We start from the raw sequence: 13,154 nt of genomic DNA on the forward strand, positions 1-13,154 counted from the left end.
ACGCAGTGAAATTCGGACTCGAGGAGGTAAATGATTTGTTAAAATTGGGGGAAAAAAAAAAAAAAAGTGGAAGGAAAACAACTACACTGCCGCTCCGGTCCCGGGGAGCAGGCGGGCTCCGAGCAGGCACCGGGATGAGAGCAGGTCCGCGGGTCAGCTCGGCTCTGTGCGGGGCACGGAGCGCAGCTGGCGGCGCTGCCGTCGGAGGCCCCGCCGCGGAGCAGCCCCGGCCCGCCTGCCAGCCCCACCGGGGCACCGCGGCTCTACCGGCGCCAGTGGCGGAGGAAGAGAGTACGGGACGGTTTCCAGCAGCAAAAGGAGAGGGGACGTGGGTGTTTTTTCCGCTCTAAAAGCAACACGAGGCGGGGGGGTCTCAAGGCTAAAGGGAAAGGAGGCGGCGGCGGGGCCGCCCAATGGGGGGTCGCGGCTCTCCGCCCTTGCTGAGCTGCTCCCCTGCCCCCGTCGCGGGGGTTGCGCGGCCCGCCGCACCGCCAGCCCAGTGCGGGGCTCCGGGAGGGCAGCAGAGTGGCCGCGGGGATGAGCGCTGTTCTTGCGGAGCCGTGCCAGCTACTTACGTGTCCGCGTCCCCGCCGCAGGGCTGCGCGCTGTGGGGGGCTGCGCGACCAGGAGGGCGGCGGGACTGGGGGGCGCGACGGCCCCGAGCCTCCGCCTGTCACTCCAGGCCGTTGCGGTGGCCGGGCTCGGGGGGCGGCAGCAGCTCCGGGGAGTGGCAGGGTGGACTGCCGGCCGCGCTGTGCTCGCTGTCGGTGTCGCTGCCCTTCTTGCCGCCGGGGCCGGGGCCGCCGCCGGGGCCGCCGCCGCCGGGGCCCCCGGCGCCTCCGGGGCCGCTGTGGGTCTTGACGTGCTTGCTGAGGTGGTCGCTGCGCATGAAGCGCTTGTTGCAGACGGGGCAGGCGAAGCGCTTCTCGCCCGTGTGGGTCCGCAGGTGCCGCTGCAGCTCGTCGGAGCGGGTGAAGCGCTTGCCGCAGAAGAGCCAGTTGCAGACGAAGGGCCGCTCGCCCGTGTGCCAGCGCAGGTGCGCCTTCAGGTGCGAGGTTTTGCCGTAGACCTTGCCGCAGCCGGGGATGTGGCAGCTGTGCAGCCCCTTGCGGCGCAGGCTGGCCCCCGCCGGCCCCAGCCGCTCGGCCTCCTGGCAGTTGGGGCAGTCGCAGGTGGCGCGCCCCGAGTAGCGGCGGGCGGAGGAGCGCGGCGAAGCGGCCAGCGGAGCGGCGGGGCCGCCGCCTAGCATGGAACCCCCGGCGCCGGCCAGCGGCGAGGGGGCCGAGTCCGGGTAGGAGCCGGGCAGCACCGGCTTAAATCCGTCCATGAGATGCTGCCCGGCGGGGCTGAGGAGGTGCGAGGAGGCGCCGCTGCTGAAGGCCGAGTGGCCCAGGCCCGAGTAATCCGAGTTGTAGCCGCCCAGCGGCGAGTGGAGCGAGGTCTGGAGTCCGCCGGGCGCAGGGTGCAGCGAGCCGGGCAGCGCGGCCGCACCGTTGGGGCTCTGCACGTCGATCCAGCCGGCGCTCACGTCCCACCAGCTGGAGGCGCCCGCTGAGCCAACCTCGCCGGCGCCGAGCCCCGGGTGCGAGGGCTTGAACCAGGACTCGTAGGGGTGCGCCATGCCCACCCGCGGATAGATGCCCTGCAGCCCCTCCACCGACGTGTGCACCTTGGAGATGAAGACCGGCTGGTGCGCCGCCGCCTCCTGTCCTGCCGCCCCACCGCCTCCGCCTCCGCCGCCGCCGCCGCCACCAGCGCTGCCCGGCGCCTGGAAGACGGAGTAGTCGTTGGCGAAGGGTGAGCTGGCGGCTGCTGCGCTACTGGAGGTGAGGGAGAAGGCGCTGGAGCCCGGCGAGCCACCACAGCTGAACGAGTCCGAGACGAGGGCGGCCGCCGCCGCCGCCGCCGCTGCCGCCGCAGCCGAGGAACCGTTCCGCGCCGCGCCGGCCACGCCGAAGCCCGGGAGGCCGGAGCCCACGGCCCCGCAGCTGCCCGCCGAGGCTGAGGAGGAGGAGCGTTTCCAGGGGTGGAAGCCTTTGCCGAAGGAGGACGTGCCGTCCGAAAGGGCCGACGGCGAGGGGCTGGGGCTGCCGATCTTGTTGCAGGTCGCGGCGAGCATGGCCAGCGGCGTGGAGCCTACCCGCGGTTCCTCCTGCGGGCACAGAGGGGAGAGGGCCGTCCCGCCGGCGTCAGGGATGGAGCGGCCCCCCGCCGCCGCCCCGCGCCCCGCGTTCCGCGCCCGGCACCGCTCCGCCGCCCGGCCCCGCTCCGCTCCGCCGCCCGGCCCCGGGCTCAAAGTTTCGCGACTCCCGCGGGAGGATCCCTTGGCTGGGGCCGGCACCGCAGTTCTGCCTCCAAACGCCTACCGGGGCTTTTTTTCACCGTCCAACTCCCCTCCCCCGAAGGAGCTCAGGAAGGGTTAAAAAAGGGGAAGAAAAAAAGAGAGGGGAAAAAAGTTGCGTCTGTTACCGTAGCTTTAAAGATGCCCCTGGCGCGGAGGCAGCTACGTTTCAGCCTGCTCCCTTTTGCCCGGGACGTGGCTGGTCCCCGTCCCTCAGGCCAGTAAGGCTGTTTTCTTAAATACAGAATCGCAGGACTATCAAATTACTGCTATTTTTTTTTTTCCCCTTTACGCGTCCTTTAAATCAGCCTAATTTACGTAGCAACGATAATGAAACATATATATAAATTTAACATATGTAAATATGTATGCATACACGAGTTGAACGTACCTGCTAGACACGGTGGGATGTGTTATTTTAAAGGGAAATAAAAAGCCACAATCTGTTGCAATTTTTTTTTAAAAATTGCACGCAAAAAAAAACCCCGAAAGTACTGGGATTGGGATTATTTTTTGTTTGTTGTTTTTTTTTTCTTCCAGCAGTCACATGTAAAGAAGAAAAGCCACTTCTTCGGGGGCACAGGAACAGCACAGCCCAGGCGCTGTAGGTTGTTTCTACAAATGCCCTTAAAACCTTTTCTTGCTCACTGAAAAGTGACTCTGCCCCCTTTTCCCCCTCTCACTCTTTCTTTTCACCCAAATTCACTTGTACTTAAGCTAAAAAAAAAAAAAAAAAAAAAAAAAAAAAGAAAAAGAAAAAGAAGAAAAAAACCAGGCTGAATAGAGGAGACTGATAGCCCCGGTCAAGACAGGGGTTATTTTAACCCCCTCCAATCGACAATAAAAAGAAACCAATTAAACCAGCAAGAGAAAAAAATCCTTAGACTCACCCCTAGAAGTGAAGTTGCCATCACACAAAAGTGCCCTCCTCTCAGAGGATCTTTTTTATATTGATAAATCAGAGGCAGTGTTTTTTTTAGAGGTGTGCAATACAATGATCAGTTCCGCCCATTCCACCACAATTGTAGCTCCCTCGCCGGCTTTGAAGTGCCGCTGAGCCACCGCCAGCCAATCCCCGCCACCGCCGCCTCGCTCGCCGACGTGACTGCGTGAAGTCAGCAGCGCCGTCGAGCCCGGCCGTCGAGCCCCGCCGGCGCTGATGACCTCACGCACTCACGTCGGCGAGCGGCGCGGGCTGCGGTCCCGGTCCGCAGGGACCGCTCACCCCGGGTCGGGCTACTTCGTCCAGGCCGCCCCTTTCCATCACCGCCCCCCCACCACCCCCCCACTCCTGCGTGCGTAATTTGACAACAGCTGCTTTTGGGTGTTTTTTTTTTCCCCCTCGGAGCGGTTTATGTTTCAATTTTTATATCATCATGATCATCATCATAATCTCAGTCTTACTATGATTATCGGCGCGGACTGGCAAGAACGGTAGCACCCTGTTTCTCCACTAGCCCCCCTTTCCCTCCTTCCGATCCTTTCTGGTCAGCTCTTCTCCCGTTGTCCCGACAAGAGGGGGGGAGCACTTTAGGCCACTGCTGCCCGTCGTTTCCTCCCTTCTCGCTCTCGCAGACCGCGCTTTCAGGCGTGATTCTTGGCCGTGGGGTTGCGCAAGCGGAGTCTACCCGGGCGGCACCGGCACAACCAGGGGCCGGCTTCCCGCCGCCTCGTCCCCATCGAAGGTGAGCGCTTTGCTCTCCTCGGCTCCTCGCTCAGCCCTGTGAGGCTGCGGGGAAGGGCAGAGCCCTCTCCCCCTGTCCCTGGGGGACCCCGCTCGGCCCTGCCCTGCTCGCCCAGGTGCTCTCACCCCCGCGGGTTTTCCACGGCTTTGCTTAGCTGTCCAGGGGATGTTTTTCCTCTTTCTCTCGGCTTCGGTTTTGACCCGTTTCCGTGTCGTGGGGATATTGACTGTACATCATATCTATTGATCAAGGGAGTAATGTACATTATCATACTTTGAAGTAAGAGTGAAGTAAATTAATGAACTGCTTTCTTTCTCTGAAAGCTGACGCTTACCATAAATGTCGCGTTTCTCTCTGCGAGCTGCTCTGAATGATTTTAGCCTGTTGAGAAGGCGTGACAGGCCAGCCCAGAAGGAGGAAGGGGTGGGGGAAGGAGGGAACTCCGTTTAACAAATAAAAAAGAATTAACTTCATTGCTTTGGTCTCCTTCTATAATGATATTCATTTTACAGACCTAACTCACACTTGTTTAAATTTCGGATTTAATTTAATCAGTACTATCACCCGCAAAGAGGGGAAGAGCATTTCCCGGAGATATTCCCTTGTATGAATACTTATTAACTTTTTATCTCCACTTTCTTTATCTGCTGGAGATGGGGAGGAACTATTAAGACATAGATTAGAAAGCGTAAGAGCAAAACAAGCGTCGTGAGCATTACATTTTAGATGAACACAAAATCGCATTTTGTGGTGTGCCAGGTTAGGTAAAAAGATCGACACGCATTCCTTTCAGCCCCAGAAAGTCTGAGAGACTTGGCCATACACCGGGGAAGTAGAAGCCTTTAGTGATATATCTCTTTTTAGGACAGCCTCGCCGGGTGGGTCTGCAATTCGCATCCGTATTTTGTCTGCACTTGTCTGCCCAGAGGAAACGTGACCTTTTTTGATCTTTTCGTGTTTGTTTGTTCCGATGCTTGCCTTGACTCCTTTGAATTGGGGTCGAAAATCCTTAATTTTCAGTGCACTTTTCCTTTAAAAGCACCGTGTGGGAAATTATGAAAAACTCGTTGTAAAAATAGTCGTGGGAGTCTTTACAAGGGAACTCAACTGAGAGGGAGAAAAAAAAAAAAGGCAAATACACCATAACAGAAATCACAAAACTCCTTCCAGTGGGCATCCTCCTGTTACTCTGATAATTTCCCCGAAACTGGAAAAGCAGCAGCTTCTGAACTTTGAGAGCGGTGAGCTGATATTTTCTGAATTGGCCACGGAAACATCTGTAACCTTCCTCCTTTGTATACATTGCCTGCTGGGCAAAGGATTTAAGCAAGCTTACAATTATTTTGTTTGCATTTGCCTTATTGACCACTGCACTTAAGGGTGCAGTACATCAACATAATATGCAGGTGGGGGCGGGGGGCGGGGGGGGCAGCAAAGAGAGGTTTTCCAGAAATTAATTAAAACTTTTTTTCCCCCCCATTTGAAGTTTAATGTACGGGAGGAGATAAATGTTCGTGCCGTTTCTTGAAAACCTGTGGGATCCACTCTCAATAAAGCTAAAATCTATTAGCATTCTGTATGCATCTGCAGCATAAATTTCATTTGAATTTCAAATTTAATAAACCAGGAGGTTTTTAATCATCCCCGGTTTTATTTGTTTGATATTAACATGCTTATTGACCGGGTCTGTTGACCAGTTTGATCATTACAGGACAGCAAAAAGTTAATTAAAACGACCACAGCTCCTTAATCATATCATCTGTCTCATCCATGTCGCTCCCTTTATTACAGCCTATGATGGATAGTCTCCCAGATTAATTTCTCTGTTTCTTCGATTTGGACAACAGCTTTTTGGACCTAATTTACATCCTGGGAACAACTTGCTCAAGTCTACCTAACATCTTGAGCCTACAATGTAGATTAGCAATCTCGGAACTTTAGACACAACGATAGCTGTCGCTAACCTTTCGGGAAGGGGGGTGGATTTTCTTGGAGCATACCCCGATTCTCCGCGCTGCGACCGGCAAGCGGACAGAGATGGATAGACCCTTGTACCAGAGGTCCTCGCCTGTCTACAGACAGCGCTACAGGGGTGTAGAGGGGGATTTCTCTTTGAGGAAGCAGAGGTCTGTGCTATTTGAAAAGGCGTAGCTGGAAAGATTAAACTGCAGGCTGACCACGCCGTGTGCTGTATGTCCGTGTTAGCCAGGGGAAGCGTTTCACGCCACCCTTACGCCAATTTAGGGGCACACGGGTGGGAGCCAGAATCTCCCTTCGCCTTCCAGGCTGTGCGGCTCCGCTCCGCCGCCTGTCAAGTGTCCAGCGAGGAGGAAACCTCGCTCCTCGGCGTCCAGCGGCTCCTAGCTCCGCTCCCGTGGTCATGGGGGAAAGCCTCTAGACGGGGGCCTTGTCCTCGCCCTCCCTGGGCTCCGTGCTCTGGAAAAGACTGCATTGCCCCCGTGTTTGTCCCACCGCCCCGTACCTGCCGCCCTGGGCTGGGTAGGTGGGGGCCAGGAGGTGTCCCCTTCGCCCGACACCTTCACTTAGAATCTGTCACCTGGAAGATTTAGAAGGGGTGACAAGCAACTCTCCAGGCGCACGAGGGCTCGGCTTGTTCGGGGAGCGGAGAAAGGGGAATAGGAGGTAAACGAGACAAAACGGCCACCAGTCAGAAAGGACCGTGCTGTGCCTGGCGGTCACTGAGCAAAGAGGGTGATTAATGTCTTCCTTTAACCTCTACCTGCACCTCTGCATTGATGTGCTTCACCTGGGACGTTTCCCTCACTGCCTGACTGGGCACTTTCGTTGAGACCGGAGCTCCCTGTCGGGCACGGGGTGAGGCGCGGCGGGAGCGGACAGTCCATGTGTGCCGGTGCCTCCACTTATTGCCTACATGGGTTTTTTCTCCAGTCGGTGTAAACGTGCCCCAGGTACCCGCCATCCCTGCCGGTGTCCCCGTCCCGCTGCCCGCCACGCGTTTCCCAGCCTTGAGCGGCCTGACTGCTCCTCTGCGCAGCCGGCGGGGAGGCGCCCGGCAGAGCCCGGGCTTCTCTCTGGAGTGGGTACACGCCGACCTGTCTGCAGCCGGCGGAGGGGATTCACGATTCAATTCGACGTCTTTCCTCGTTTGTTTATTTATTTGTCTGGATCTGTGCAAAAAAAAAAAAAAAAAAAAAAAAAAAAAAAAGCAGCTAGCTGCGTCTCCGAAAGGTCCCTGTAATTAAATTAGCCCGGGAAGACACCGCGCACTTGCTGGTGTGTGCATGCCTAGGGAGGGAGAGGAAGAGGCACCTTCACACCCACTCTGTTTACATCGCCGGTGTGCGCCTAGATCCGACCCGCATTTCCTCCTTCTTCTCCCCGTTTCTTTCCCTGCCCTCCCACCCCCCCACTCCCACCCCCCGCTCTCCCGGTACGTTATCCCTGTGCACGCATCGGCTCCTGGGCGGTCATGTAAGTACCGGGAGGCGCCGGCGGGGAGAGCGAGCGCCCGGGCTGAGCGTGCCGGCAGCGGGCGGGGCAGAGCGCGGAGCCCCCGCCGCCGGTCCTTCGGTCCTGCCTAGAATAGATTTGTTTAAACTGCTTTCTGTTTTTTTTCCTATTATATATCACCTTCTCCCAGGCACCACTTACAGTTAAAAACTACTAAATTCTTCTCCTCAGCGGTATTGATTTCTTTTCATTCTGCTCCGTTAGGAGAGGAGGTAATGCTTCCAGATTACCCCGCGTCTCCTCCAGACGGTTGACAATTGCAATCGCAGTTTCGGGAAGATAAATGTTACTTTGGGAATTGTGCTTAATTACAAATAATCTAGGAGCTGCTCCGGGTCCGATGGTTTAACCACACGTGTTCAAATCATAGTACAAGCTTTTCAAGAGGGTGCCAAGATATAGTAACCGTTTGGAAAATCGGTGTGTAAGACAGGACGTTCCCATTAAACAGGCTGCCTGAAGCTGGGTCACGCCCCGAAATACATGCTATTTATATAAAAACATACAAATATATAAATGTATATACACATGGGCGCCTGTGGATATGTGCGTGTATATGAATGTGTGTGACAGACACTCGCATATGCAAATCCGAAAACACTTTAAATCGTAGCCTGCGGAGAACAGAGAAGAAAAGGAAAGCTTTCTACGTATGTATGTATGTATGTATGCATGTATGTATTTCTTTGTTCTCCCAACGGCACAGAAGTGTCAATCTGGAAAAAAAAATTAAAACATTTTTGCTTGCTGCTGTTTGTGGAGTGGAAGAACCCCTGGTCTTCCAGGAAAGACGTACCTTCGAAGCACTGTGCCAAGAAGGTTTTGCCCTCGTCCGTTCACACACTCAGTGTGCACCACAGCCATCTCCTGAATGCAGAACTCCTGCGATTTGACTTGAGAGACTCTAATATTGATATATTTACTGTTCCTCTTACAATGTAGCTGCCACCTTTCCCTGTCGTTATTTGCCTATATGGCAGAGCAATTAGGTCACCCCCTCGCTCCCTCTCCCCCCTCATTCCCCAGCAGCCTTATTAACTTCGGGGGAGGGGGCAGACGAGCAGCGGGAGGGAGGCAAGGTGGTGAACAGGTTATTCTCTTAACCCGACCTGGCTGCAGGAGCGAGATGAGCAACACTGAACAGATGTCCCCATTTAAGCCATTCTTTTCCCACATGCCTGCTGGATGCTGCCAGGGCGCAGGAAGCTTGCTGCAGACCTGGCCCATTCCCGGCCATTATGGCCAAGTTATTCTGGACCAGTGAGCACGAACAAAATGGGCTTCAGATCGCGTGCTTGAGAATAATTCGACTCCGAGCACTGGAAGAGCCCCCTTCCCCCATTTTTTTAAGTGTTGGGGGGTGGACAGGGACGTGTCTCAGCACTGATCGTAGCAGAAGAACTTCTCAAAAGCCCCTTCCCCCTCCCTCTCTTCGGCAAATATGGTATAATTTACAGAGCAACTTAATAATCCGAGGGCCACCGCAAAAGCCCTTTGCGTTGTAAACCGCTTCTAATTACCTGCCAGAGCAATTAGCTGACTATCACGAAGAAATTAGATCGCTCAATGTAGCATAAATAATGCGAATAATTTTGTAAGGAGAATGGAAAGCGAGACCTGGTGTTTCTTTATAAGGAAATAACACCTCGTACTGTACGAACCCTACATGAACACATATTAATGTCTAGGCATGCACGGAAATGAATCCGAACATGAACCCTCTGGCTTAGATTCAGCACTTTCTTCATTTACATATGCGGGGTGAAAGTCGGCTTCCAGGCGTTTAGATACAGAGCTCTTCCAGATCACAGTAATTAACACATAGCGACTTCAATAGGAAAACCTGTTTTCCAGATGATTTTTACAATGCAGCTTTATGTCTCATTTGGCAGTTTAAATAGCTGGAGTTGTTTTCTGGCTGCATCTCCACTATCATCTGTTGAGCATATTTTGCCTAGAATATTGACCAAAACTTCCTAACCCCTTTTTATTTTAAACATAGATGACTAATATACTGGACATGACTAGAGTTTTCGAGAGGTTTTTTTTTTTCCCCTCATATGGTTAGTTCGTCGAGAAAATGTTATGAATCGCCTTGTAAGTTTATGCTATTTAACAACTATTATTTTTTTCTTTCTGCATTTCACCTTGAAGGATCGCAAGCCTTTACTCCACATTCACTGCTTCAATATTTGATCTCAAGAGGAAAACGCTTTTTTTTTTTTTTGGCCAGTTTAAAATGTACAGGTAGTAGACAGTCTGCAGGGATTTAAATGTACGTGTATAACAATCGGGCTATTAAATTTAAATATTGGCGAAATATTTGTTCACGCTGCTGGATCTACAGCTGCGGAATTGAGGAAGGAGTTTGTGCTCAGAAACGTCGTGTAATGAAAGTGCCTTTACAGATGAATTCAGTGAAGTGGATTGAATTTGTTTCTGTTGTGTTTTCCCCTCTACTCCCGCCCCCGTACTGAGAAAAGTGCTAGTCATAAAGCTAGACGTGAAGGTGCCTGATCGTAGTGAAGATCATCCCAGCCCAAACTACAGCTGCTTACTGCTCGCAGGAGCTCAGGGATTTAGCGTAACTCGTTAGGAGTGCTCCGGGCTAAGGGTAAACACAAGTAATTTGGTTTATCTTTGATAAATGGGAGCAATAGCTTATACAGTGATTCTTTAAATGCGTCTTCGAAGAGGGGCAAAAGCCGAGTGTATGATCAGATCTTTCATAACTTTTCAGAGCGTCTCTTTCCTCAGGCTCGGGCATTAACGCAGCAGATATTAAGTGACTCGTCAGACACCCTTGTCCCCAGGTTGTCTCTGAAAGCTGGAATTTTCGCTGAACACGGTTTCTAAGCTTCTCCAGGTCTGATGGGGACTGCTCAGCTGTTCCGTAGCCCCCACGTAGCACACTCGGAATTGTACAGCATGTTTAACGATTCTTCCTAGTCAGCTAATTAGAGAGGGCTTTGAAGCTCCATTACCGGCAACAAAATTATTGCGGTCAGTTTAGGCCAAATTCTGCGGTCCTTAATGGAGCGAAACTCCCATTGAAGTCAATGGGACAGAAGTCAATGGACGTGGTGCTCTATTAAGGAGCACAGAATGTGTCCCTTTGTGATTTAGAGATTCAAAATTGGTATCGGTAAAAAGTTAAGACGGTCACACTTCCAAGGCAGGATCTCACCCGCGCCCCGGGTAAGGCTCGATCCCTTTCCACCGGGCGGACTGAGCCCCGCGGCTCCCCAGGGACGATGCCGAGGGCAGGATCGGTGCCGGGGGTTATTAATCATCAACCGGGGCCAGACAAAAGAGCTTTTCCGGCAGTTCTGAAAGGACCAAAACTTCGCTCCCCCGGGGGCTTCAGCCCCCCGGGGCGGCGGGACTGTCAGTGCTGTGGGAGGAATTCTGTCCATCCCGCGGCCCCGGCGCTCCACTGTCTCCTGGCGCGGAGGGGGAGCCCCGGGCACGTCCCCTCCCTCCCCCTCCGCGGTGCTCTGTCCCTCCGCTCGCCGTGGAGGATGTCCCCAGTCACCGACCAAAGAGGTTCGTTTCCCGAGGGAGGTTTTGGATGCCGACAGTCCTGCAGGAGGACACAGGGAGCGGCCCTTCCAGAGCCCGCAAGCAGTACACACCCCGTTTGGACACCAGCACAGCAGGGCTTGGGAAGTCCCGTTCCTAACCCTGATCACCCACCCGCTGCTATCGACGTGATCTGACAGCTAAACTCTGAGCTCGGGTTTAAGGTGCAGCTTTGGGCTAACCCTTGATCTCTCAAATGGAGTTTGGTTGTGCATTATTAAAAATTTCCTTATTATGGGGCCAAAATAGCACTGGACAAGCAGAAAAGCCCGTTTTACAAAACTGAAGGAAATGCTGCAGGTCACTGAAATATGATTATAGTTCAATATCCTTCCTCTTTGAGACAGAGGGGGTGGGACATAGAGATCTTTCTTCTTCTTGTTATTGCCCTAGTGGAAAGTAAAAGCCTCCAGGAAAACTTCACAGCGTTTTTCTCAAAACGCAGAGGAGCACACACAGCTGATCCTCTAGGAAGCTGTGCACAATTAAGACTCATTTTCTTTCTGCTGGAACAATTAATTGTACAAATGAAAGGTCAGGCATGTGCTTTTCCCATGTTTATCAACCACAATAATGAGCCCCTTATATTTTTTCCTCCAGTGCATTATATTGCAATAAAGCGCTATCCCAGTGCCGTCTCTCTGGGTAAACATCTTCACAGGCGATGCGGCGGAGGCGAGGGGTACGTATATGTATGTACGTACATATATTCAAGAAGGACGTAATGGCCGAGGCGAACGCAGATGCGAGATGTGAGAAGCAAGGGCTTCGCCAGCCCCGCTGTTCCCGCATACCGGCGACGGAAAGGCGTCCTTTTCCCTGGAGCGCTCCCGGAGTGCCGCCCGCCGGGGCTGGCTGAGCCCGGAGGGAGAGTCCCACCTCCGCGGGTTTCTACGTTCCTCCCGGTTTGGGTTACTTTTGTAGAGGGAGGGACTTCTCCTACTTCTCCGAGGATCCAAATCACCTCGGCAAATCCTTCTTGTTTGCCTCCACATCATAAGTCCACCCCCGAAGAGACAGGCTGGCAGCACCTCCATATCCATGACATTACACGATTCTTCTGCTCACATCTTCAAGAATACACCGAGTACCTGCCAGTTCTAAAAAAATTCAAGGGGCTCCACTTTTTCATGCCAGCTTAGTACAAATTCATTGACTACATATAGTAGCAACCTTTGGAAACAGAAGTATGGTATTCTATAATTTCATCAGCAGGTTCACTTATTTTTCCTATTACTTGAGGAACAGGCAAGTCATCTACTGGGACTGTGCTTGGGGGAACACAACTAGTGTCGGCAAGGTGTTTTTCTCCCAGCTGATACATTACTTTCATGCAACTATCCAGGACACCTACCCCGTGTAACGTTCTCCTTAACCTCACTCTGCCCACGCTCACAGTGGATAAATTTTTCACTCCTGACACGTGTGAGGTGATGGCGGAGAATAACCCTACTGAAGCAGTCTAACATGTGTTGTGTCAGTCCAGGTGACCAGGTCTACTTTGATTATTTTATCATGTTGGACTAAGATACCCAGAAGGTTTCTCAGAAGGGTCAGTCTCCATTAGGACCCAAAACATGGGTCTGTTTCTCTTTGGGTAGGAATCTTTGCCCTATTTCTTACAACATTTGTGAAAGGGTGCCCTGTGTATGCCTGGCAATCGTGGACAGGCAAGTTTGGTTTAAACCAGCAGGAGGCTCTGAATGCCTTAAGCTGGCGTTTGGATTCAGCATCACTTCCATAACCAACCCAAGAGAAACATCCATCTGGAAGGGGAAGAGCTCTGCTGGGTAGGATGCAGCATGGCCTCTTGAAACGGCCAAAATAGTGACAGTACTGTATTCCATGGGACCGAGTCCAAAGAGAACGTGCAGACTGAGATTTTAGATCCAGTGGATGCAGAGCAGTGATGTCTGCACAAGGAGAAGCCAACGCCATTGCTCCTGGGGTGTGTAGCTAGTTGTGTAGCAACTGCTCTGTATCAGAGCTGTCTGGTAAAAGGCCAGAATGATTTCTGGTAGAAAAACTCATTGCTCCTATGAAAGGATGCTCAT

The 13,154-nt window shown here is 53.2% G+C and overlaps 1 protein-coding gene across 1 annotated transcript; it reads right to left on the minus strand.

The window, feature by feature from the left end:
* Positions 1–673: 673 nt before the first annotated feature.
* On the minus strand, positions 674–3,454 carry SP8 (Sp8 transcription factor). Its single transcript, XM_059846752.1, has 2 exons — positions 3,232–3,454; positions 674–2,152 (listed from the first exon to the last, which is right to left on the minus strand). Exons 1-2 carry the CDS (start codon positions 3,250–3,252, stop codon positions 674–676), a joined length of 1,500 nt encoding a protein of 499 aa, XP_059702735.1. The 5' UTR covers positions 3,253–3,454.
* Positions 3,455–13,154: the final 9,700 nt, after the last annotated feature.

This window comes from Haemorhous mexicanus, chromosome 1 (genome assembly GCF_027477595.1).
Source record: "Haemorhous mexicanus isolate bHaeMex1 chromosome 1, bHaeMex1.pri, whole genome shotgun sequence".
NCBI classification, from domain to species: Eukaryota; Metazoa; Chordata; class Aves; order Passeriformes; family Fringillidae; genus Haemorhous; species Haemorhous mexicanus.